Below are 26,806 nucleotides of genomic sequence, written 5' to 3'. Positions count from 1 at the left end.
TTTGGAGAGACAGAGTCGGTGGATTCTGAGGAAGGTTGGGAAGGAATGTGGAAAGTGAATGGAGACTAGAGGGACTAAATCTGGTGATATTTGGAGAGACGGAAGAAAAATTGGAGGGGGTTGTGAGGAAGAGGGTGAAAATGGAGTGACAAGGTCACTAATTTTTGGTACAGTGGGGGGATGGATAGGAGTTTGTCTTTGAGGAAGGGAAAATCAAGTTTGAAGGGACTAAAAGAAATATAAGTTGGCATTTTCAAGGTGCATATGAAAATGCTTCATGTTGTTGTTGTTCTGTGCCATCTACTACTTTCCAGTCTGAGGCCAGTATTCTGACTACTCAAGACTGGCAGTAGCTCTCAGGGTCTTTTCAAGTCTGGCATTCTGAGACCCTTTTATAAGATAGGAGACCTGGCATACCTAACATACAATGTGTAAAGATGGCTGAAGGAAAGAAATGAAAGCAACAACAAATCTGGTCAAAAGAGGAAATACCCTAACTTTTAAGGAGACTTAAATGAGAATATTGTCACCTACTGGATGGAGATGATTATTACATTATTGTGTAGTGGCATCATTACTCATAAACTTGCTATTTCTCTTTTGTGATAGCTACTGATATACATAGTTAAGAAAGTATATTGAACAATTAGAAATAAATATATAACTAGAAATTTAAACAGTAGTACATTCATAGACATTGCAATTGAAAGATACTGAGGAAAAATAGAAACGTATATGGAAAAAGTATAGACACAAGAAATTTGTTATTGATTTACAAATTTTAGTTCTTTCTTTTTTCTTCATTTGTAGGTGAAGCAACCACTGTAGTAATTCTTCTTTCCTTTTGATTTATATACAGTTGTGTCATATAATATATAGAGATTTAGGTAGCACTGTAATATGTCGATAACAACAAGACTGCAAACCTCCAAGATGCAACAGCAACAACAACAGATACAAATACAAAGAAGACCTTCAGATCCACCTAAAGCACAAGATTTGAGCTCCATACTATTGGAGGAGATATGACAAATGAGACAGAATATGAGAAGAGACAAAGAAGAAAGGAAACTTGATATGGAGAAAATGAAAGGAGAAATCAAACTTGAGATATGATCAGACCTTAATGAAATAAATCAATTAATTAAAATGATAGCCATGAATGATAGACAAGTGAAGACAAAAGTAAAAGTACTGGGGGGGGGGGGGGAGAACCAAGAGCTAGAAGAAAAACTGATCAAGGAAATAGAGAAGAGAAAGGAATTACAAGATGAAAAGACAAACTGGGAACAGAAGATGAGAGAAAGATGTTTAAAAATAAGAGGTCTTCCAGAAAATGAAAATGAAAATACAACAGAATATATAACAGAGATTTTAGCCGAATTTATTGCGAGGGACAAGGATTTAATGGAACTGGAGATCAACAAAGTCTTTCACGTGGATTCATGAGTGGCTAAACAGAAGAAACTATCAAGAGATATCATAATTTATTTTGTAAGAACAAATATGAGGGATCTCATATTACAACAACATTTTGAGACAAGACTGATGGTAAATAATGTTGAAGTGAAATTTCTGAAAGATATACCAGGATCTATGTTGCAAAGAAGTAAAGAATACGTTTTTCTGACAAAAAAATTAAGGGAAATGGACATCAGATACAGATGGGAGAGCCCAGAAGGAATTTTGTTCAGATACAGACAAAAAAGAGTTAAAATAATCAATATGACACAAGCAAAAGAATTTATGGAAGATCTACTCAAAGATCAATTGCAAGAGGAAGACACAAGACAGAACTTAACATTGATAACACAAAAACAAGAAGGAAAGAAACCAGATCAAAATGATGATCTGTTACAAAGCTCAAATGAGGAATTAAAATTACCAATATTAACCATAATGCAAGATGACTAGTTCAGTGAAATTTTTGTCATGGAATGTAAAAGGACTCAACAGTCTGCAAAAAAGAAAACATATAAACCACTATTTAGGGAAAATGAGATATGATGTTATATGTCTACAAGAAACACATACCAAGAAATTTGAAATAAAATATCTGAAGAATTGTGAATTAGGTAAACAATTTGTGTCGGCACGGGAAAAAAGGGAAAAAAGGAGTAGCAATTTATATAAATGAGAAAATAAATGCATAAGAAATTTTCAATGATTCAAAAGGACGTTATGTAGAATTTGAATGGCATCTGGGGAAAACACTAATTGTAGGACTGTATGCACCAACAGAAAACAAAGAGAAATTCTACAGAGAAATAACGAATCTTTTAACACAATATGATTATGCCAATACAGTTATCATGGGAGATTGGAACAATCAACTGGGCTCAAGACGTGAAGAAACCCATAATGTTAGAACAATGGGGAAAAAATTGGAAAATAAGATTGAAATATACATTGAGCTATGATATAAAGGAAAATTACTACAAATTACAATACAGATGGTATTTATCACCGGAGAAATTATCCAAAATTTACAAAAACTCAAATAAAGAATGCTGGCATTGTACATGTAAATTAGGAACCTTTTTTCACATGTGGTGGGAATGTGAAAGAGCCAAAAAAAAAAATGGAAAATGATTAATACAGAATTGGAAAAGATATTAGAGGTAAAAATAAAGATTGAACCAACTTTTTATTTGTTGAATATAATAGAAGACAATGAACTGAAAAAAAGACATGGAAAAATTTTATTTTACATGATTGTTGCAGCCAGCATGATATTTGCAAATAATAAATAAATAAAGAAATGGAAAAGTAAAGAAACCCCAACACTAGATGAATGGAAGGTAAAAATAGATGATATGATGTATGCAGATAAGCTCACATATGTACTTAGAGATCAGAGCAACAGAAGGTTTGCAGAGGAATGGAATCCACTAGATGAATATCTTCATTTAAAATGATTTGAGTAATATATTCTGTTTAAACATTGTAAATAATATTTATAAGAAAAAGCAAAAAAGAGTAATAAAGACTAAATAGTAACATGTAATATTTTGGAGAAAGATCAAGTAAGTCACAGATAAATAATTAAACAACACAATATAAGTTATAAGAATATGTATATAAACAAAAATGTTGGTGTAATAAAAAAGAATTAAGAGATTTCTGATAAAGGGAGTATTTACAAGAAAAAGACAAAAATAATGAATATAGAAGGCTTTATAGCATGGAAAGTACAAATGAAATGTAAGCTGAGGAAAGATATTCAAAATAAGGGACAGGAAGTCATTTTATGTTGTTTTATATTTTTTAAAATGTTTTGAATGTTTGTTGTTGTTTCCTACCCTTTTCCCTTTTGTGAATGTTTTGAGAGTTGTAAATATGGATGCGTTTTTAATCAATAAAACATTAAAAAAAGAATTGTCAAAAATTCAGTTGAGCTGAAAATAAAAGCCAAGGATCCTATCTTCTCTCTTTGTCACCCTTCTTCCTCCCTCCCTCCCTCCCTCCCTCCCTCCCCCCCTCCCTTCCTCTCTCCCAGTGCCATTTTCTTCTCTCCATTCTATTTCTGTGTCACCACCCTCGTCATCCAGTAGGCTGCTGGGGGAAGTGGAGATCACTTTTGCCAGAGGCCTGGACTGATCACTTGCAAAGGATTTTGGAAATTAGGTCAAGGGCTATAGGTTGTCATTGCCTTTGGAGTACCCCACGCTTTACTAGGGCCCTCAGTGATGATTGAATATCATCTACCTATTTCAAATACAGTGCACCTGTGTCATACATGGGCGCCTTATGTGCTGCTTTCAGCATATGCTGAAAGCAGCGCCGGAAGAAGCGGCAGTGCACGTCAGAAGAAACAATGGCACGCCATCGTGAGCACGAGCCCCATTACTTGTAATGGGGCTCGAGCATACACGCTTTTTCTTTTATGCTGGGAGGTCCGGAACGGATCCCCATGTAAAAGAATGGCGCACTGTATAACTGATGGTTTTTTGTGGGTTTTTCGGGCTATATGGCCATGTTCTTGAAGAAACTCTGGATGGTGGCCATGAAAGCCTTTGACTTCACATTGTATAACTGATATTTGGCACAAACTGTTTCATCCTTATTTCCTGAAGACATGTAATGCAGATTTGTTAAGGATATTGCTTTTTTTTACTGATTCATATATCAAATTGAGTATGGCTATTTGAGAATGTTATTAATACATAAAGATCTCAACAAGAATTCTTAATTCCAAGGGATCATAAGTATACAATTTGATTCAAAAGTGGAAGCAGTCTTGGCAATAGTCCACTTCTTCTGCTGATTTTTTTCCCTACACTGAAAATGTTTTCCACTTAGTTGAAAGTCAAGAGGCAGTAGGACTCTAAGTACCAATAAATCCTGACATCTTGGTGATCTTTCCATTTGGGAAGTGTGGATTAATTATCTATAAAGGGCTTACCATATCTACCACTGCAAGAGAGGGTAGTAGACCATGACCAGAAAGATGTTATTAAAAAGAATGAGGTCCTTTGTCACAGTAAAACACAACCACTTGGCTGCCCAGCTAAATGTCATGCAGCTCTGTAGAATGCCAGATTTTAAAGAATGGCTGTTCAGATGTGGTCAGAAATGATTATTGTTTCATAAGTAGCATCCTTGCAACTTGATTTTGCTTATCAGGATTCAAGTCCATAGCTGGTTTTGAACTGCTCTGACCTGGAAAATTCCACCTAGGTAGAGCCACCACACATTCAAACAAAGGCTCTCTAAGAAGTTCAGTTACACCTTTCAAAGACACTTTCTTTCACTTATTGGTTGGAGTAGGTCAGATAGTTGCTTCTGTCCTGTTTAAAGACTTCTATCTCAGGTTTACACACTAATTTGAGCAATAAATATATTTACCCTCTTAGTCTACAGATTGGACTAAGAATAGCCTTGATCTACATGAACATAAGACCCTGCCAATTCATAATGAAAACCTACCAAGTTCAGATTTCTGTTTGCACAACAACCAATCACTTCTTTATGACAGGCTTGCCAGGAGGATGTGGGTGCAACTGCATTCTCCATTTCATGTTCCCCAGCATATGCTATACTGGGACATACTGTCTGATGCTGGACATAATATATTAACACCCTGAGTAATGACCAGAGACAGACCTATTCTCTAACCCTTTTCTCTGCCTTTGCAGGCTCCTTGCCCTCTGTTGTGCAGGAGTTGAATTGTACACTGATAATAATTGTATGGGAACTTTTAGCTTAGCATACATGTTATTCCCTTGTTCTTTCACTTCCAGGCATAACGGATCACAGCACAGGTCACAGTGACCATTTTGGAAAATCTCTCCTATAAGCAGTGAAGGGAAAACTGTCAGGGTTCATATACAGATCTCAGGGTGCATTTCCTTGCTAAGTCAGGTCAGCTTGTTCTGAGCTGTCCAGAGTGCTACTTCATTGCTACACTGTTGCAAGGTAGAGGCCCAGGTCAGCACTCTAATTGGAACGACTGCAATATATTTAGCAATTTGTGCTATTATCTTCCTGGAGTTTTCAATGGCAGTCTGAAGGAAAGGGCAACTTGACCTCTTCTATAGTGGTGATGTGCATGGAAGTACTATATGGTAGTTTTTATACATATCTATTCAACAGAAAGACCTGTTAATTTCAGTGAAGCTTTCTGTCAGGTAAATGAGTACAGGTTTGCATCATCAGAGATTTTAAGAGAAAGCAGACATGAATCAAGATTTTTTTTTTCATTCACCAAGCATTTCTCAGAAAAATGCTTGTCATATATTTCTTGTGATAAAATGCCATTGTGCTTGGAACCATCCTTCTAAAAGCTAAATTCACATAAGAACAGCATGGAGTCTAAAGATCATATTAGTTTTTAAAAATCTGCATCTTTTGTGGTTTTTAAATAAAAGTTTCTTAATTAAAATGAATGCCATTATAAGCTTTCAATTGGCATATTCACAACATTCAGAGGGAAAAGAAAACAACACATACAATCTCAGGACTTTATCGCACTGTTCCTCTTGGTCCGTTCTGAGAACAGAATGGAAGGAGCAGGAACGAGTACGGAACGAGTGGGGGACGGATTTTACCACACACACCAGTCCCTCACTCATTCCGTTCCCCCTCTCTTCTGTTCTCAATCTGTTCCAGAGGGGGCAATTTTTGAGAACTGTTCAGAACAGTTCTGTGAAGATCTATACCTCTCCAAATACAAGTGTATTTATATTGTCTGTCTTGTGTTATTGTATTTTTAATATTGGTACTTTCACTGCTGTGAGCTGCCCCAAGTGGTGGGCACACAGTATAAGGGTGGGATATATAGCTTTCTGAAATAAATAAACAAATGTGAACTGTTGAATATGGTTGCCAGTTGCAAGCAAAATGAGACCCTTGTCATATGTATGTTAGGTTTGAGGCACATGTTCTACCACGTATAGAAGTACTTTCATGCCAAAATGTCTCCATGACTATCAGAAGCATTCAAAAACTTAGCTAGCCAGAGGCTGAATCTGAAATGCCTGGGGATCTTGCTGATTGCCCCACTCCCCATAGGCCATTTGAAATTTAGCAGAAAGAGGATGCAATGTTCTAACTAGGCCATGAAGGATTTCAAGCACTGATGCAGCACAAACTGTGAAGTACAGCTGCCCTTTACAATAGTCCCCATAAACACACTTCTAAGGAAAAAATACCAAAATGCAGTTATGGATATAGATCCATGACAACAAACTAATTTTAATCCTTCCCCTCTTAACTAGGAGCATGTCATTGGTAAAACTAATGGGTCTTAATGTCAGGAAATGGAGCATGGGACATGCAGTAATTGAAATGAAAAGATGTATATGAGAAGCAAAGAGACAGAAAATTTTCCAATTAGAAAGGTTCCAGTATGGCAAGGCACGTATACAAAATCACAGGTGCAAAGATAGTCAAAACAATAAGTCTTGGAAGTCAAGGTCACTTAAGAATAAACATTGACAACACCTGGAACATGTCTCATGGGCAAGACCACCATAGTCAAGGGTTGGACTTAGGTCTGGGGAGAGTAAAGTCAACCAATCAGTGTGAAAGTGCACACCCAGTGGGTGGCAACTAACAATAACAATAATTGCCAGTCTTGTCCATGTGGTTGATGTTGGTGAATTGTTGAATTGTTGAATTGGTAGATTGGTGAACTGGGTGAACTTTGGGAATCTGAAGCATTACAGGGCTCAGCCAATGTGTTGCAAAGTTGTTTGTTATTTTATTAGTTGTACTTAACCAAGTAGCAGAATAAAAGTAGTACTCTTGTTTAGACTACAAATTGTGTGGTTTCTTGACTGCTGGAAGCAGAAGTGCCAAGCAGTGGAAACAAGGACCAGCGGATCCTGAGATGGAGATATCCGGATAAGTGAGAGAGAGAGCTTGAAGAGGTTTGTCAGGATCTTCAGCATCTACTCTGCAACTCTGCTACATTAGCAACACAACAACCACTGACCAAAACTGGTCAGCTCAGCTTTACCAAGTTGGTGTGGAGTTATAGCCTGAGGTTATGTGCAACAACTCCCATCATCCCTGACACTTAATCACCCATTAAAGGCCAAATACTTTGCATTGCAAAAATGATGACTCATAACTTTATATTGTTGCTGGGAAAATTAATTCCCTTCTACCTGCTGTGAGAGCTTGAGACAAATCCCAAGGGAATAGGAAAGCTTTAAAGAGATATCAGAAGAAGTGTTCCTACTCATCTGAATGTCCCAACACTTTATCCCTGTGCTTTCTGGCTCTGCTACACCACTGATCCTAATTTCTGAAATTTCTCCTTTCAGCCAATGACATCCCTTCAAAACATCAGCTAGGAAGTGGGCAGAATATGCAAAAAAAATTATAAGAGGGGTGGAGTCCATGCAGTTCATGGGCTGCTTGTGGCCCTCAGAACCCAGCTTTTCAGATTCTGAAGCCCAGTGCTAGTCTCCTGAAGGCCTTGATTTCTTAATAATTAATCATAAGTTTCAAGTGATTTTTGCTTGCAAATGAACAGAACCTTCACCCCATGTGAAAAAGAACGACATCTCTTCCAGCTAACATTTGTGGGAAAGTCTCTGAAGAAAATTTGAAGTATTTTGGCTGTGCTTGTGTCATATGCATGGGGGAGCCTGGGGAAGGAAATGACCCCTTAGCTCCATGTAGTTCTGATGTATAAGGACACCGCTTCTGATGTATAAGGACACCAAAGACCAGAATCTACAGAGGCCTACTGATCCATAAACATTCTTCTCATGCCATCAGTTTTTCCAGGAATAAAAACAGTGGAAATGTTATATTGTTACTTGCCTGCCCATTGCATTAACTCATTTATGAAATGAGTTGTGAAAATTTTCCCTTCTTTGAATGTACTAATGGATTTAATCTTCTGCAATCTTACAACAGATGTAGTTGGAGGACATTCCAGTGCTTGTGTGATATTGCCAGTTTATTGCACAGTATAGTATATTTAACAGTGACAAACATTTTTTTTTAAAAAAAATCTTAGTAGTTGGAAGAATTCCCAACTGTGTTTCCTGTGGCAACAACATATGTATTGCTAATGAGGAATGTCAGGATCTCACCAACCATTCCATGCTATACTGTTCCTTTTCCGTAAGATTGCTTCACCCTGTGCACTACATAACTCCACCTTTAAATTAAATATGGACAGTTTCTAAAATTAGTCCTGTCTTTTCTGCATGCAGCTCCATCTGTTCATTTGTATCTTCCCCATCTTGCCATCCAGATTATCAATGATGAACAAACAAGTAATTAAACAAATTGGTGAAACACAGTTCAAATAGAGATCTTACTGCACTGTTCAGAAGTTTCGGCCAAAGGAAGCAACATGAAAGTGCTCACAACACAAGGGAACTAGTTTTCTTTTACCAACTGGTCTGAACTAAAAGCAGAATGACTCTGTTTTATGAGATATTTAGCCTTCTCTCTCAAAGACCTCTGGTGCCACAAAATCTAGAAATCCTAGGATTTCATAGGCTAGAGTCATGACAGTTAAAGCTGTATTAAAGTGCATTAATTCTGCTGTATTGCAGCAGACTAATTGGGAAATGACTTGAAGGCACACAACAACACTACTAACAAAGGAGGAGCCCCCCCCCCCAAAAAAAAAAAAAAAACCTCACAGAGTTTTGCTCTGAGAAACCAAAGTGACTTTAATCTTTGGGCTCATTCCCACTACTATTAATTTTGAATGGCAGATCGGGTTAAATGTCTGTCGTTCCCATTTGAAGTCAGTTTCAATCCAATTCTGATCCAATAGATTTCCTTAAAAGCAGGGTAAACACAGAAAACCCACTTTATTTGACAAGACTCTTCAAGAGGGTATTTTCAGAAGAACCAAATCACAAGTGTGCTCAAGAAGTGGGAATGACCTTCGGATCAGAATCACATCTCACTGGAGGGGAAGGATTATGGCAGGGGGGTTGGCAGGAGGTGTCACTCATCAAGCCTTTGGCTGCTTGAAATCTGACATTTTTGGAGCACTGTTGGACTGGGACTCTGAAGACTAGTATTTGAATCCCAGACCAGCCATATAAACTTCGTGGGTGACCTTGGGCTAGTCACACACTCTCAGACAAACCCCCTCTGAAGAAACATGACTCGAAAATCCTGTGATAACAACTTGAAGGTATACAACAAGAAAAAAACAAGAATTTCTCCCTCTCTCTCTTCTCCCAGTTTTCCTTGGCAAAAGTAAGCACAATGTTTTCCTTCTTCTTCTTCTTCCCTGCCAGAAGGAAGAAGGGAGGGAAGGAAGGAAGGAAGGAAGGAAGGAAGGAAGGAAGGAAGGAAGGAAGAGTGGACTAACTGCTGAAAAGGAGACAAGGTGATATGGCAAAAGGATGGGAAAGGCAAGCCCTTCAGAGAATCCCTTGTCAAGAAACCCTGGGATAAATTAGCCTTGGGGGGATTCACACTCTCTCAGCCTTGGAGGATCCCCACTTACCTAGGGAAACCCCCTCTGGGTGAGCTCTGGGTTCCTATAGAATCCAATGCAGCAGTTTAATAGCCACTTACCAGTGAGTAAGTGCCAATGCAATAGGGAGATTTACATCTGAGAAGAGAGCCAGGTTGGTGTAGTGCCTTGAGCACTGGACTAGGACTCAGGAGACCAGGGTCTGAATCCCCACTGAGTCATGGAAAACCACTGGGTGACCTTCAGCAAGTCCCATTCTCTCAGCCTCAGAGGACGGCAATGGCAAACCCTCCTCTGAAGAAACTGGCCAAGAAAACTTCACAATAGGGTTGCCTTAGGGTCATCCTCCTTTCTCAGGACTTGTCCTATATTTCAACCTTCCATCCAAAATGTCTTCCATTCTGAGCTTGACTAGGAAACACGTCCTCCAAGTCTTGGAAGGCTAGGGGGCACCACGTCAACTCCCTATATCCTCCAAGCTCTAGAAGGCTCGCAGGGCACCACCTGAACGCCCCATGTCTTCCAACTACTGCAAGGCTAGGAAGCACCACTTCAACTCCCCATGTCCTCCAAGTCCTGGAAGGCTAGAGGGCATCACCTCAATTCCCCATATCCTCCAAACCTTGGAAGGCTGGGAGGCACCACCTCAAATCCCCATGTGCCCCAAGTCCTGGAAGGCTAGGGGGCACTACCTCAACTTTCCTTGTCCTCCAAGTCCTGGAAGGCTGGGAGGGCACCACCTCAAATCCCCATGTCCTCCAGATTCTGGAAGGCTAGGGGGCACCACCTCAACACCCCATGTCCTCGATGTCCTGAAAGGCTAGTGGGCACCACATCAACTCCCCATGTCTCCCAAGTCTTAGAAGGCTGGGAAGGAACAATTTCAATTCCCCATGTCCTCCAAGTACTGCAAGGCTAGGGTTTTTTTCTTTTGAAGGGGAATTGGTTGTGTGTGTGTGTTTTTTAAATATTTTTTTAAATCGGAAATGCAATTTCTCATTATCCTGTAGAAGCACCAAAGTGATCGAGGGCTTTCCTATAATGAGCAAGGCCTTGCCTATCATGGTCATGTGGCTACGAGGCTAAAAAGTGAACAAAAATAAAGTTGATGGGGGCGAGAAAGTACCAAAAGGATCCTCATGTAGCTGAAATTACAGCTGGCTGTGCTGCCAAAATTATGCCTGGCCATATCACCAATGACACAGTGATGCAATCGGCTTGATTGCCTTTTTTTTTAAAGGGGGGGTCAACATTGTGCTGCAGACAAATGGGGATGACAGTGAGGTCCAAAATGACAAAAAATCCAAAATCCAAAAGATTCTGTTTCATAGTGGAAATGATGTCATGGTGGAATCGAATCATGATCTGGATCGAAACCTCATTGCAAACCTGTTTAAATGGTAAGTGGGAATGAGACCATTGTTTTTAACTGTTCCAATGGAGGAAATTTTAAAAAATAGCTAGTGGTGGTATGCCTCAGTATAGCTAGAGGAAAAGAGGTGTCAGTTGTTCAAATATGAAAAGAGGTCAGCTACTCCAATGGAGATGCATAAACTCTTGAACAAACCAAGCTAAATCTAGAGAAGGAACTCAGCCCTGCTCAGTGAAAAATACCACAAAATCTTTCCAGCTTTGTATATTTCATCTTCCCAATTGACATTTGATTGTGACCTCTAAGGTTAAACAGGTATCTTTCACGTTTTGCTGAACAGAAGGATTGTTAACGTTTTCCTGGCAAAGTCAGCACCAGTAAGCTTCTCCCTTAATGAAGATACAAGGTTTGTTCTTTGCATCAATGAAATCCCTTCCAGCAATACTGTCAGGATTGCTATATGCTCATTATGCCAGCAGAAGGTACAAAGTAAGCAAGGGGGTTGGGAAGAGTGGGAGAGAGATTTCATACTTTACCTGTTTAGTTCTCATTTTGGAGTCTGCTGACAGATTGTTGTATGTATAATGGGCCTGTGTGACTCCGCAAAAAAGGACTGCCACTATTCCTGAAATACAAAGGAGGAAAAAAATTATCAACTACCTCAGTTTTCTCCCATGGTGTGTGTTCAAAGGAATGGTGTGTGGAGCGGGCTGCCAGCCTGAAAGCTAATTAAATTAAACTAAATGCTTTTATTTGAGGTGCAAAAAATGTACTATAATCATATTTTTGAAATAAACTAGAATTTGCCCTTGATCAAAATAATGGGAGATAAGGAATCCTTCTTGCTTCATTGTACTATTTACTCAGTAAATATACATATAACTTTGTTATTTGAAGTAAATCTTAAGTGATATGCAATGTGATAATAAGGTGGTGTAATTTAGTAGTTCAGCTGGGCTTACTTCCAAGTAAGTGTGCATAGAACTGGAGCTTCATCGATTTCCTGTAACACAAGCATCTATTGGTGACAATGTTCATTACTTGGTAAATTAGAACTTTTTCTAAATATCATAAACCTTCAGTTTATTGCTACAAAGGGAGGGATTGCTTCCTTATAAATATCTACTGAAATTTCATGTAAGGATGATAGTCTAGGACCATCTTTTGAATCTAATGAAAATTAGCCAAAAGACTAAGGAGATTGTCACACAAGTTCTCTAAAGTGTTTCAGTCATGTTTTTGAAGCAATATACCAGCACGGAAGCAATTCCTACCGCACCTGTGCTTCAGTACCAGTATGGTGGTGTACATTCATTTCACACTCTCCCACTTCTGCTTTCTCTCCATTACTGTCCTACTTAGAGATTACAGATCTGGCGGTGGGGGCTGAGAGAGAAGTGACAGATGAGAGTGATAGATGCGGTAGTGGAGATGGTGGCAAAATGCATGAACCAATCTCAGTACTTTAACTAGAGACATTATCACACAAGAGGGACTACCAGGATGGCAGCACAATTGGCACCTATTCATGGGTCTCCCCCATCAATTAAAAGGTGCAACATAATTATGGGTGGAGCACAGACCGGCTACACCTCAACCATGACATTGTGTGATACAGTTCAGCCATAGATACCACTATTGTGTTTTAGTTCCACATTTTATCCTTGTGTGATCATTTCCTATGTATAAAGAACATAAATTCTCAGAATGATTGCAATATGCATTATCAGCACATGTCAAATATTCCTCCCCACCTCTTATTTATTTATTTATTTATTTATTTATTTATTTATTTATTTAAAAACATACTGTGGCTTTTGAATCTCACTCTACCCAGGAGAAAGTCCTGTTGAGGTAACTGGGGCTTACTGCCTCTTAGTTGAGTACAGAATTGCAGCTTGCATATTTAAACTCAGGGAATTATCTAGAGATATGACTGATCTTGAAACATGAGGTGTTTGCAGATCTTCATGTGAGTCTGAATGTCCTCACTTATAGGCATACTTATGAGACTCGGCATGATTAGCAAATTCCAAGGTGTACAGCTGAAGAGGGCTAATGAGAGCTGACCCCAGGAGTGGAGACATTTGGGGTTGACAAAAATGTCAGCCACAGCAAAGTCTACATTCCATTCTGGATTCATGAAAGGAAAAGCAAAGTTATGCCAGTCTGCCATTATTATTTTTCTCTCTTTAAAAATCTGGAACTAAAAGGAGATGTGCCAGGCAAAGCAGTTGATGTGTCTGCCACCATTTACCACTGGGGAATGTGTGTGTGTGTGTGTGTGTGTTAAAAGGCAAGATGATGTGCAGAAAGACAGGCAATGACTTGGGAAGTTGCTGGGAGTAGGAATTTCTCCTGGAAGTGCCTGGAAGGGACAGGATATGAGGTGGGAGGTGTTCTGGGGTAGTGGCAGTGGTGTTGAAGAGGCGGGGATGTAAATCATGTAAGAATTTTTTAAAAATCAAAAGTTTTCACCCAACTAAGTGAGGGTTTTTGTACAAAATCCTTTTTTCCGTTATTTTTCTTCTTGCATTTCAGGAAATTTGAGGTGAAAATTTCACAATGGGTGAAATTGGTTTTAAAAATTGGTACAGAATATGTTTTTGTGCAAAAGCAAAAAAGTGAGGCAAAATGATGGCTGTGTGATTTTAGGGGCTATTGCTGCTGCTAATGGGGCAAAAAAGCAGTAATCTTTGTGCTCTTCTGCGAGTCCAAACAATCTCACAGCAGTTGGTAATTTTTTCTGCTGGGTGTTTCCAGCATTCTGATACCCTTCGTCATCAAGGATCAGAAAATTTGTGACTATTCTTTACATTCTTTACATATCCAGGCAGAAGTCTCCTTGTGTCTGTCCCTCTCACACCGTATGCATTGGATTTCTTAAATGTCCTCTAACTACCATTGTAATAATACTATAGTGAGACATGAATGTCTGCTAAAGTGAGTATTTTACTCAACAGCAATTGTAAAAATGTCTTTAGGTCTACGTGAATGTCAATTAGGATTGTTATTGTTAGAGATTTTGTAGAGTTGGTTGGTAGTAGGTGCATAGTACTCAAATTACACAACTAATCTGTTTCTTCCATCAATGATGAGCTGGATACACTGCTTTTAAGAAAAGATTTTTGAAGCCATTTTTGACATTCATATAGCAGATGATCAGAACCAACTCTATACAGTACAGTCTCGATTATCCGACATAAATGGGGCTGACTGATAGTTGGATACCTGAAAATGTCAGATAATCCGGAGGGTTATTTTGTCCCCAATGATGGTACGCATACACCCGTGCCGCCATTGGGGACAAAAGTCCTTCACCTCCCCTTCTCCCTCCCTTATTCTTCCCTCCCTCCTTCCCTGCTTACCTCCTGCTTCCTCTGTGGCAGCTTCTGTGGGGGCGGATCTTCCCTTTCCCCCAAAGGGCTCTTTGGAGCCCTTTGAGAGAAAGGGAAGGGAAGAATGGAAAGCAAAGCCCGGAAGCAAGGAGGAGGAGCAAGCCCGCAACCCCTTCCCCTCTCTGAGGAGGTTTGCCAGACCTGAGGCATCCTCCCAGAGATGCCTCAGGTCTGTCAAAGCCCGGCAGGGAGGAGGAGGAGTCAGACTGTGACCACTTGTCCTCTCTGAGGAGGTTTGCCAGACCTGAGGCGTCCCTGGAAGGACGCCTCAGTACCAGCAAACTGCCCCAGAGAGGAAGAGTAGTCTGCCCACTCTCTCCTTCCTGGACCTTTCTTCACCCCGAAAGGACTCTCAGGAGTCCTTTCAGGGTGAAGAAAGGCAAGCTGGGAGGAAAAGGCCTTGGCATGGGCCCAGCCCTCCTCTTCCCGGACCTCCCCTTTCCCCCAAAGGGCTCTTTGGAGCCCTTTGAGAGAAAGGGAAGAGAGGCAGGGAAGGAGAGAACTTGGTGGCTATGGAGGAGAGCCCCAGGCCTCTCCTTGTGAGCTTCATTTTCCTGAGGCCGAAGGGAGTCTGCAGACTCCCTTCAGCCTAAGGAAAACGAAGCTGCCAGGGAGAGGCCTGGCCCAAGCAGGGAAGGTAAGCAGGGAATGAGGGAAGGAAGGAAAGAAGAAGGAGGGAGGGAGGAGGGGAGGGGAGGGACCTTTGTACCCAATACGACATCCGATGCTTCTTCGTGAGTGCACCACCCATGAGGTGCGCTCACGAAGAAGCATGGGACATCGGATAATCCAGAACGTTGGATAACTAACGGTCAGTTAACCAAGGAATTTATCGCATTCAGGTTAGAACAGCCCTTGAGCATTCTTAAAGGGACCGTTCTAGGGATGGAAGGCAGCGGGGAACACTGAATATCGCACAGCGAGAATGCCGCCGCCACCACTGAGCATTCCCCTTCCATCTTGGACACGTTCTAGAGGGCCGATTTTCGAGAACGCTTTCTCAAGTGTTCCCGAAAATCAGCCCTGGGAAACACTCCCAGAACGGACTTGGCGGCAGTGGCAGTGTTCTTGCTGTGCGATATACAGCGTTCCCTGCCACCTCCCGCCCCAGAATGGTCCCTTTAAGAACGCTCAAGGGCCATTCTAACCTGAGGGAGATGACGCAGGTGTCCCCTGCGCCAAATCCTTTACTTAACCCGATGATGGTCTGCTGCGATGCGTTTAATAACTTCTTTGTAGATAAAATCTCTCAGATAAGAGCCGACTTAGACACCAATATTTCAACAAAAACCATAGACGAGGTGTCCAGCGACTCTGTCGATGAAGTTATTCTGGATCAGCTGCAATCTGTGAGTACTGATGACGTGGACAAGCTCCTTGGTAGGGTGAGGAAAACAACTTGCCCGCTCGACCCTTGCCCATCATGGCTGGCCGTCCGGGGGTGTGTGTGTGTGCATTGAGGACGTTCCTTACGGATATCATCAATGCATCCTTCAGGGAGGGACATATTCCATCTTGTTTGAAGGAAGCGCTGTAAGGCCGCTTCTGAAAAAACCTTCCCTTGACCCCCTGGATATGAATAATTACAGGCCAGTCTCTTTACTACCATTTTTGAGCAAGGTGATCGAGAGGGCGGTTGCTTTTCAACTCCAAGCTGTCTTGGATGAAACCGATTATCTAGACCCATTTCAAACTGGCTTTAGGACAGGCTTTGGGGTTGAGACTGCCATGGTTGCCTTGACCGACGATCTGCGTCTCAGCATCGACAGGGGCAGTGTGACCCTGTTGGTGCTCCTAGACCTCTCAGCGGCTTTCGACACAATAGATCACGGCATCCTCTTGGACCGCCTGAGGGGATTAGGTATCGGAGGCACTGCACTGCAGTGGTTCTGGTCCTTCCTCTCGGACAGATCCCAGAGAGTGTTGCTCAGGGACAGCTGCTCCAGTAAAAGGGAGCTCACCTCACTGTCCCCGATGTTATTTAACATCTATATGAAGCTGCTGGGTGAGATTATTCGGAGTTATGGAGCTGGATGTTATCAGTACGATGATGACACCCAGATCTATTTCTCCGTGTCTCGTTTGTCGGCCTCGAATTCTAATGGCATCTCCTCTCTCAATGAATGTCTCCAAGCAGTAATGGGCTGGATGAGGAAAAACAGATTGAAACTGAATCCAGACAAGACAGAGGTGCTCACGGTAGCGGCCCCCAAAAAAGAATTGGGTTGCAACCTCCAGTCCTGGATGGGTTCACACTTTCCTCTAGTGACTGTGTTCGCAGTCTGGGGGTGCTCCTTGACTCATCGCTCCTGATGATAAATCAGATAAATGCGACAGTCAAGAGCGCCTGTTATCAGCTTCGGCTGATAAGCCAACTGCGCCCTTTTCTGGAAGTAAGGGATCTCGAGACAGTTGTACACACGCTGGTAACCTCACGTCTAGATTTCTGTAATGCGCTCTACATGGGGCTACCCTTGTACTTGATTCGGAAACTGCAATTAGTGCAGAACATGGCGGCCAGAGTAGTGTCAGGAACATCAAGGAGGGACCATATTACTCCGGTATTGAAGTCTCTCCACTGGCTGCCTATTAGTTTCCGGGCCCAGTACAAGGTGTTGGTTATCACCTTTAAAGCCCTAAATGGCTTGGGTCCAAACTATCTCAGGGACTGCCTCCTCCCATATAATCCTCCCCGCACACTCCAGTCCTCTGGGAGGAATTTGCTGCAGTCTCAAAGAGCTAGGCTTTCGGCTACCTCCCAGAGGGCTTTTTCTGTTGTCGCCCCCAGATTGTGGAATGACCTCCCAGACGAGATCCGTCAATTGACATCCTTAGACAGCTTTAAAAAAGCTGTTAAGACAGATCTCTTCCGGCAGGCCTTTCCGGAATAGATAACCCTGGCCTCAGGAACCCTGTTCTTATGAGAGTCCCCAAGGTCCTCCTTGGAAATGCTACCGTAGTTTACAGTTTTATTTGTTTTGTTCTGTTTTGTTTTTGTCTTGTAATAATGTGTATGTGTTAATGTTGTTTAATTAGTTGGTTTTAATTATAATTGATTTAATATTTTTTTAAGGGGGGAGGGAATTTTGATCTACAATGTATTTTATCGTTGTTAGCCGCCTCGATTGACCTCAAGGGGGGCGGGATATAAATAAACTATTATTATTATTATTATTATTATTATTATTATTATTTGATAAACTCCCAAGACTCTACTGTACTAATAATAATTATCTCCCCAGAGGGACAGAAGGGCAGGCCAGCTCCATCAAGCCTTTTCTGCCTCATAAAGAAGTAGGTCCTCCCTCCATCCACCATCATCCAGAAGGAGAGAAACGCAAATCAGCTCCATCAGGCCTTGCCTGAAAATAAGAAGGCCCGCCTCTCCCTCCCTCCACTGTCATCCAGAGGGAGAGAAGGGCAGGTCAGCTCCATCGGGCCTTGCCTGAAAAGAAGGCCCTCCCTCCATCCACCATTCATCCTGGGGGGTGAAAAGGGCAGGCCTAATCAGAGTAAGAAGAAGGGCCCTCCCTCCAGTCCATCTGCCATAGTCCAGGCCTCCAAGGGAGAGAAGATCTGCTGGACTTTCCCCGTTTCCCACTGCCATTCCCTTCTCTTTTTGTGTCTTGTCTTTTTAGATTGTAAGCCTGAGGACAGGGAAATGTCTAATTAAGAATTTGTAAGCTGCTCTGATAGCCTTTTGTCTGAAGAGTAGGGTATACATATTATTATTATTATTATTATCATTATTGAATGGTGCTATGCATGTAATGTTGTGGATGTGATTAGCTGATACTTTCTAGGCCCATACCTGAGCCTATGGAGTCCATTCATGATCTTTTATGTAAGCTGGATCATGCTACCCCAATTTCATTTTAAAAGTTTTGATTCTTTTGCAGCTAGTTAGAAATTGGTTTTCAAGACAAATTGACAATACAGTGACCTCTCTTCAGTGTGTCTGAATTATAAACTGAACTGTGCATTATTTTTATGAGGAAACTTATTAGTGGAAATATTCAATTTCCTCTTGACATCATTCAGCTTTCATTCCAAACCACCAACACCTAAATGGCATGTGTCAAAGAAAAATTATTCACTGGTACCTTTCTCATTAAATGCTAGTGAAGCCTTCAGCATCTGGAGCTAAAAATAACAATCCCTTCACTGGGAACAATTTCCTACTAAATGAAATGTTCATTTGCAAGGAAACGTGAAAAAAGTTTAAATGTAAAAAGGTATTGAATTGATAGCTGGTATATGTAAAGTTCTCTTTTGACTGTTTCAGCTATTAGAGGAATTAATACTTGAAATTAATTAGTTGTTCAAGCCCTCTCTGTTTCCCTCTTTTCAATACTGTAAGCTGAATTTGGCCATCTTAGGCTCCATACAGACAGACCAAAATAAAGCTGCTTCGAGTCACTTTGGAAGTATGCTGTTTAAATGATGCATGTGTCCTAAGAGTCTGGAAGCTGCGCCAAAGTCATGCTCCAGTCCTAAGGGCATCATTTAAACAGCATATCTCCAAAGTGACCCGAAGCAGCTTTATTTTGGCCTGTCTGTATGGGCCCATAGTCAACATTGGCAGCAAGACCAAAATCCATTGCTGCGGAGGGAAGTCACCCCCCCATGAAACAAAATAAAAGATTTTGGAGGAAAGGCCATAACTTTATTAACAAACAGCAATAAAACAGTAAGGGTTGTCCCAAGGCATGAGGTTGGATCTGGAAACATCAATCAACACCCTGATTGGTCGATGAACAGGATGCCTGGTCACGGCCAAGCTTTAGGGATGACACAGGGGCACAGGAAATGCCCTCTTGCATATATGCAACCTGCCTGTTGCATTTTCTAATTAAGCCCCTAGTCACTGGGAGATGCTGACTCAGTGTGGTCCCCGCAATGACCACACTGCCTGTCCTCATTCCTCCTGAGTCCCAACGGACTCCCTTTCCAGTGGTACACAGCTGTGGAAACCATGCCCACCAGATCCAGGTCCTATGTTGCTGCCCCCAAAAGTTGTGATAACACACCCTAGCCGAGGGAGGGAGGGAGGGAGGGAGGGAGGGAGGGAGGGAGGGAGAGCCAAGCTGGGAATGACGCCGAAACGAGTGCCATGAGGCCTTAAATAGGCCTAGGGACCAATGAGGGGCTGGGAAAAGATGGAGGCACCGCCTCCTGGCCCCGGCAGCCAATAGGATGCCCGAGAGGACCAAGGCATCCTAGAGGGGCCTCCTGTAGGCCATGCAAGGGGCACTGGGAACTGTAGTTCCCAGCTCCGAGAGCAGAAGGGCCACCCCTTCCACTCACCCGACCAATCGCGGGCAGGCATGCTCGCGTGGAGGCCCCGGCAGCAACAGCGCCGGAGCGATTGTCCGCCCCAGTAACCTGGCAGGCCCGGTAAGTTGGGCGGCCTTATTTGTTGACTACAATGAGATAAGATTCACAAGTAGCAATCTATGGGAGAACATTTTTAAAAACAAACTTTTTTGGTGTATAGTGAAAATTGTCACTTAGCAAGTTATTACCCTGTCAGAAATAGATGGGGAACATCTCAACTGGATAATAAAAAAGATGATAGTTTGTGAACCAAATCAATTTTCTGGTAGCAAAAATGAGCAGTCAATAAATCTGTAAAAAACAAAACAACCCCCCCCCCCAAACTCCAAACAATCCCCCCTAAAGGGATCTGTCTGTCTGACTGTCTGTCTTTCATTCTACATTAAATGAATGATTACTTAATGACTATAGAGTTAGGGAGAAGGGAACCAGCAGAACAACATTTGAGATATATTGTGTAAGAATTGTCGTCTGCTGAAGCTATAATTGATTTATGATAATTTAGGTTTTTTTCTTTTTTAAATGCCTTTACATGACTCTTTTACTATCAGCTAGCAGGGAGTTCTTTATCTATAGTGTAATTCTCCAGGTAAATTCTGCAAAACCATTCCTTCTCCACACTATGTTTGGAATTTGAGGAAAGATAGCTTCTTCTAATTCAGGGAAGTTCCTGTTTCCTATGTCTGTCTTTTCCCCTCACCCTCCTGCTATTAAGAGGAGTCCCTGGACCCTCTTGTAAAGCTTTTCACAGGGTGACACTTGAGGGCAGGGATAATATCCTTGTGAATCTTAATAAGCAAAATAATCAGAGTCATTCTGAACATTTGCCAAAGTGAGACAACTACCACAAGAACCAGAAGCTATGGCAAAGTGGTTGCAGCTTCCCAGCCCTTCCTCTTGAAGTCCCTGGATGTTAACATTTTGTTGGAAAATAAGGTTGTGCCTGCCACACAAGCTGTCATGTAGACTCCTAATCTAGCCTGCTGCTTTTAGGTGTGGTGGATCTTCCTATCATCAGTGGTGAAGTAAGTATCAACTGATCCTCTATGTGTGAACTGGGAATAGAGTGCCTTTCTTTTCTTCACCTCACACATAAAAACTGTCTTGGCAGTCCATATCTCGCTCACCCTGATTCTTTAGAATTTCTGGTGCCTTTTGATCATCCAGACTTTGAGGCTTTTCCACCTGAAGGATGTTCTGACTTTGAGGTTTAATCCAATTTGTGACTTCTGCTGCATCTGCACTGCATAAATAATGCAGTTTGACACTGCTTTAACTGCCGTAAAGTAATGCTATGGAACCCTGTGCTTTGTAGTTTGTGTGGCACCAGAGTTCTCTGACAGAGAAGGCTAAATATCTTATCAAAATTACACATCCCAGGATTCTGTAGCACTGACTCATGATATTTAAAATGGTGTCAGACTGCTTTATTTCTGCAGTGCAGATGAGGTCTGCACTGTCTGATTCAAAGTAATGAGATTTACATTATCTACAGTGGGCTTATTATTTTAAGACACTTGTTGCTGGAACTTTAGGTTAAGCATGGTAGAGTCTGGTTAATGCCTATGGGAACACGGTGTGTGCTATCCTAAATGCCATGATGGAATAATGATGGGACATAAATGTAATTAATGTGTAACACTAACTCATTACATTGATTCCAGTAGAATCTAGACAAGTAGTAAATTTAGTTGCACTTTGGGACAAACACTTTCAGTATGTATGTTTCCCTCTTCATCACGGAATAATGGATAAAACATAATTTTGCTTTTGGCTTTACAAAGCATACTATACCTGCCAACAGGAACCAATACCTGTTGAGACTGAAGCAATTACAGGTTTTTATATGGGTGAGCTATGTTGAAAATGGTTGATTAAACTATCCCTTTAAAACAGGGTTAGGCAACCTTTTTGAGTCAGGGGCCAGGTTGCTGTCCCTCAGACAACTGGGGGGGCCGAAGCAGGGGGGTGGAGCTTCCATTCTCCAGGGGCAGAGCCACATGTCGGGGGTGGAGCTTCCACCTTCTGGGGGCGGAGCCACACACCGGGGTGGAGCTTCCACCGAAGCATCATCATTATCATCATCATCATCATCACCACTACCACTATCATTGTTAACAGCAGACCTTTGTTACAGCACTTTGGAAAGTCACACTGTCTTACCTTCATAAATAATAAAAATAATGAAATGAAATAAAAAGCAATAATAAAAATAATGAAATAAAAAAACAAAAATAAGTGTTATATATTTTTAAAAATTAATGGAAAAAACCCAAGGCAGACCTGAAATGACTCACCTTTCCACCTCCTCCCCCTCTTTCTCATCCTCCTCCTCCTCCTCTTTCTCATTGAGAGGGGATTTTGCACAAAGAACACCCAGGGCAAGTAGTAATAATAATAATAATACTAATAATAAAGTTACAAGCAAGGAAATTACTAAAATGCAATTGAAAATAAACTGCAGCAAGCATGCACACTGTGTCAGCCCAGAAAAGCCACAAGTTGGTGAGAGGGCATTTTTCAGAAAGAACACCCAGGGCAAGTAGTAATAATAATAATAATAATAATAATAATAATAAAGTTACAAGCAAGGAAATTACTAAAATGCAATTGAAAATAAACTGCAGCAAGCATGCACACTGTGTCGACTTTTTTTCCTTTTTTCAACTTTTTTCTTCTTCAACTGTTTTTACTTCAGCTCACCCCCTCCCCCAATGAACCTTATCAACCTCTCGCTGTGGCTGTGGCTGCAGCTGCCGCTCTGGCTCCCTTTCTCCCTGGCTCTGCACTCCTTCTGCCTCTCCTCCTTTCCCTGCTCTTAGGGAGGAGGAGGAGGAGGGCGGAGGGCAAGGTGGAGCCTGCTGCAGGCCCACTGCAGCCCCTGGAGCCCTGTTGGAGTGCTCCAGGGGCTGCACCGGGCCTCCTAGATGGGCGCCGCCATTTTGTTTTTCAAAATGGCGGCCAAAGTATCGCGTGACCTTTGCCATCCTGAGGTCATGCGAGACTTCACGGAGCGGCGTGAAAACAGGGCAATCGGCGGCAATCGGCGGCAGGACTGCGCAGGGGCCGGCAGGAAGACCTTGGCGGGCTGGATCCGGCCCGCGGGCCACAGGTTGCTGACCCCTGCTTTAAAATGAAGGGAAGTATAGTTTTCCAGGATTTCAGATTGATTTCTGGTGGGTAAAAGGAATCCTCTTAAAATAGACCTGAATTAGTGCTTCTAGGCAGCTTGTATCAAATCAAAAACCAGGATGACAGTATCTCCAAGGAGCATTTTAATTGGAATGTCCCACAGAACTGGGTGTCAGCATATTGCTTTGAGGCTTTTGTCAATTGCATTGCACCAATGCAAATAGGAAAACTTGACAGTACACACAGGCTTTCGTTGGAGAGCTCCTGTTTCTGTCAGGCTGACAAGAAGCATCAGAAAACTGGCTGAGTTAAACATTTAGGGCACTCATCCAGGGATGTGACGCTTTGCAATGACATCAGAGCACAGAGATTGCACCCTGTTCTAAATACAACTCAGATTATTATTTTTTTTGTTCTATTTATCAGGTTATTGTTTTTTCAAGAGGACTGTTGCAATTGAACAGATATCAGATCCACACACTATGATAGCTGTAAAGTTGAAGTGCTTGATTTTTTTGTATTGTTTGAGACTCCCCATAGGGATCTTAGTTATAAACACCATTATTTTTCCCCAAGAAGCAATCCAAAGAAAAAATGTAGAAATATAGAATTCTGTGAAATCATGCAGAAACTAAGGCTGAGTTTACAGTTCTCAAGATAACTTTGATTTAGTTTGAAATGTTATGACACTTATTGATTTTTTTTTAATATGCTGGCAGCTGCCAGATTGGTCTATGCCAGATATTGGAAACTAAGGCGCATTACAGACCGCCCGTTTGGGGCAGCCTGTAACCGGCCCTTTCCCCGCCAGATCGGGGCCTCAGCTGCCACAACAGCAGCCTCTGAGGCCCCGATCTGCCGCTTTCCAGGCTGCGGGGAAGCGGCAAAAGGCCGCTTCCCTGCGGCCTGAAAAGGGGTGTCCTTGGGCTTTCAAGCCACAAGGACACCCGGTGGTGCCGGGGAGGAGGAGAAGGGGGCCGCTTGGCCCCTTTCTGCTCTGTGTCGCTGGCGCAGCCATGTAAAGGCTGCGCCCAGCGATGCTGTGATGACTAGGTCATCCTGTCATTTAGAAACTTCTCCTGACTACAAAGGGTTAATCTAAGGGGAGGTACATGCTAATGAGAGCTGACATCACATTCTGATGAGCAGCTACATCATAGCTGACGTAAGGCTCACTTGGCCAATCAACAGTGCCAGCACGGCCTTTCAAAAAGATTCAAAGAGAGGGCTTTAAATACCCTGTAGGACCATGTGTCCTTTGTTCTCCATCTTGGCTTTGTTTGGGGAAACCAGCTGTGTGCTTGCATGGAGGCAGGCAAAGCGATGCCAGTGGAGCTAGGCCACGAGGGCAGCTCCTGGTATCTGAAAAACTCAACACGGACTACAAATCCCATCACTGCGTGAGTTGTTAGGAAAATGTGTTAGATAGCGCGTCTAGGCTTTTATTATGTTTTATCCAAATAGCTTGCCTGAAATGAATACTTTGTAGCTATGCTTTCTGACCTGCAAGGCAAGGAGGCCCTTGCATGCATGATATCTTTCTATTCCATGCTATTTCTTTAAAATAAACTTCTTTCTTTTAAAAAGTGTCTACTGGCTCTCTCTCTGCTCCCTGTACATGCGTCTTAAGCTCGGTCTAATGGGTGTTCTTTACTGATTGCTCTGGGTTAGCAAGAAAGGAAACTAGATCTCTCTCCCAAGCAAGTCTCAGTGTGTGCTTGGGAAATATAGTTCATTGAAATTCACTGAGTGGTGGCAGCGGAAGAAAAGTTCTTTTCTTTTAAGGGACTCCCTGGGAGTAAGGGCCACGCACAGGGCATTGCTCCCAGGGAATCATCACATGGCGGCAGTGGTTTGGGATTTCGGATTGTTGGAAACATAGTTTGCTAGGCAAGTGTGTTTTTGCTTTGGGAGCTGTAGTTCTCAGCTTGGTACTTTGAAGAAAGGGTGGATTCTTGGACTCTTTCTCTCTGTTTTCTCACTGTCTCCCTCTTTTCCTACCTGGCGGCGGGAAAAGGACACTCTGTGCTAGATTTCTTCTCTTTCTTTTCCATCTGTGTAGGTCTTCTGTTGTGCAAGCTTGGATTTTTTTTTCCCTATCTCCTTGGTGGGAGAAGAGGAAAGCAGTTTTTGTGTGTTGTTGCTGTTAGGGAAAGGAGGGGTGGCTTTGCCCACAGCATCTCACAGATGCAAAGGTGGAAGGAGCTCTGAAACGGAGCTCCTTCCGGGGCCGCGGAAAGGGCGCCCCAGGTGCCCTAGTGCGGCCCCAGTATGTCACTTCTGCGCCGCCCCATTTGGAGGCGGTGCAGTCATGACGTAGCCATGGCGGCGCCTATGTGTATAGGGAACCGCCATATTGTAAGCGCTCCGCACGTGCTAGGGTTAGGGGCATCAGGAAGTGATGCCCCTTTCTAACCCTAGTACGCACAGAGCGCGTACTTTATGCCCGTCTGTAATGGGCCTTTAGAAAGAAATCCAATTGGTGAATGGATAATTAAATTATTAGAATGATGGAAAATGATATAATTTCAAAAAGACTATCAGAAAATACAAATAAAGATCAAGAATTAGAGGAGAAGGAAACTGCAGATACAAATGAATGGGAAAATTGTATGCTTTTATTAAAGGAAAATGGCCAAACATATAAAATAATATTTGGGAAGTACTAGAAGAAGAAGAAGAAGAAAAAGAAGATGACAAAATTGGTTAGAAATCAAGAAAAAGTAGTTGTTAATGATTGGGAAACTGAAATTGGGAAAAAAAGATGGAAATAGAGGAAGGAATTGAGGACAACTACTAAAGAAATACTGGATAAGTGGTTGAATATGATAAGCAAAATAAATAAATAAATTTAGAGAATGGAATAGAATCACAGAACTGTTACTTTTTCACAGATATTCACTAGACAGTTTGGAACTGTGACTGGCTTGAAGGCCAAACTGTGATTTTCAGTGACTGTGATTAATTCTGTTACTGAGCTCCAAACTGTGATTTTCACAGAACTGCTACTTTTTCTGTGATGGCGATTCATTCTGCTACTGAGCTCCAAACTGTGATTTTCACAGAACTGCTACTTTTTCAGTGACTGTGGCTGCATCCACACTGCAGAAATAATGCGCATCGCCCCAGGGAGGCCGCCCACGGACTGTGTTTGGAGGACTCCAGTTTGCCTACCAGCAGCTCCAAAGCGGCTCCGGAGGGCCGAATTCGGGTCACCTGGGAGGAAGGCGGAGCGAGGGGCGTGTTGGGGCAGCGGCACGCTGAAAGCCAGCTCGCTGGACTCCTCCTTCGTCACGCCTCCTTTTTGCCACCGGACCTTGTGCTAGGGGCTGCGCTGCTGCCGGGCGGCTCTCTCTGGGGTGTTGGAGGTGCGCATCTGCGCACCGCCCCAGGGAGGCCGCCCACGGACTGTGTTTGGAGGACTCCACAGCTCCGCAACTGCGCAGCTGTGCAATTTTTGGCTGCGTAGGGCTGAAGGAGAGTGTCCATGCCAGCCTTAGAGCAGAGGATGACTGCAGTGTCTGACCTCTGGTCTTTCAGTTGCTGGGAAACGGGAGGGGGAGGATATGGACGTGGGGAATGCTTTGGTTGGGGAGGAGAAGGGTAACATCTGCTTGAGCGGAGCTCCTATTGAGGTAGTGTGGGGCAGGGGGAGGTATG

The 26,806-nt window shown here is 42.4% G+C and overlaps 1 protein-coding gene across 1 annotated transcript in view; it reads right to left on the bottom strand.

The window, feature by feature from the left end:
• Window positions 1–26,806, bottom strand: part of LOC149318157 (sodium/hydrogen exchanger 9-like) — a 410,327-nt gene that overhangs the window by 223,783 nt on the left and 159,738 nt on the right. Inside the window, exon 9 of the mRNA XM_089509098.1 lies at window positions 11,816–11,904. Coding sequence (XP_089365224.1) covers window positions 11,816–11,904 — 89 coding nt within the window. The remainder of the gene's footprint in view (window positions 1–11,815; window positions 11,905–26,806) is intronic.

This window comes from Sceloporus occidentalis, unplaced genomic scaffold (genome assembly GCF_023333645.1).
Source record: "Sceloporus occidentalis isolate IW3139 unplaced genomic scaffold, rSceOcc1.0.p SCAF_2, whole genome shotgun sequence".
NCBI classification, from domain to species: domain Eukaryota; kingdom Metazoa; phylum Chordata; class Lepidosauria; order Squamata; family Phrynosomatidae; genus Sceloporus; species Sceloporus occidentalis.
The sequence above is the reverse complement of the archived record's forward strand: the minus strand, read 5'-3'. Positions and strand labels throughout refer to the sequence as shown.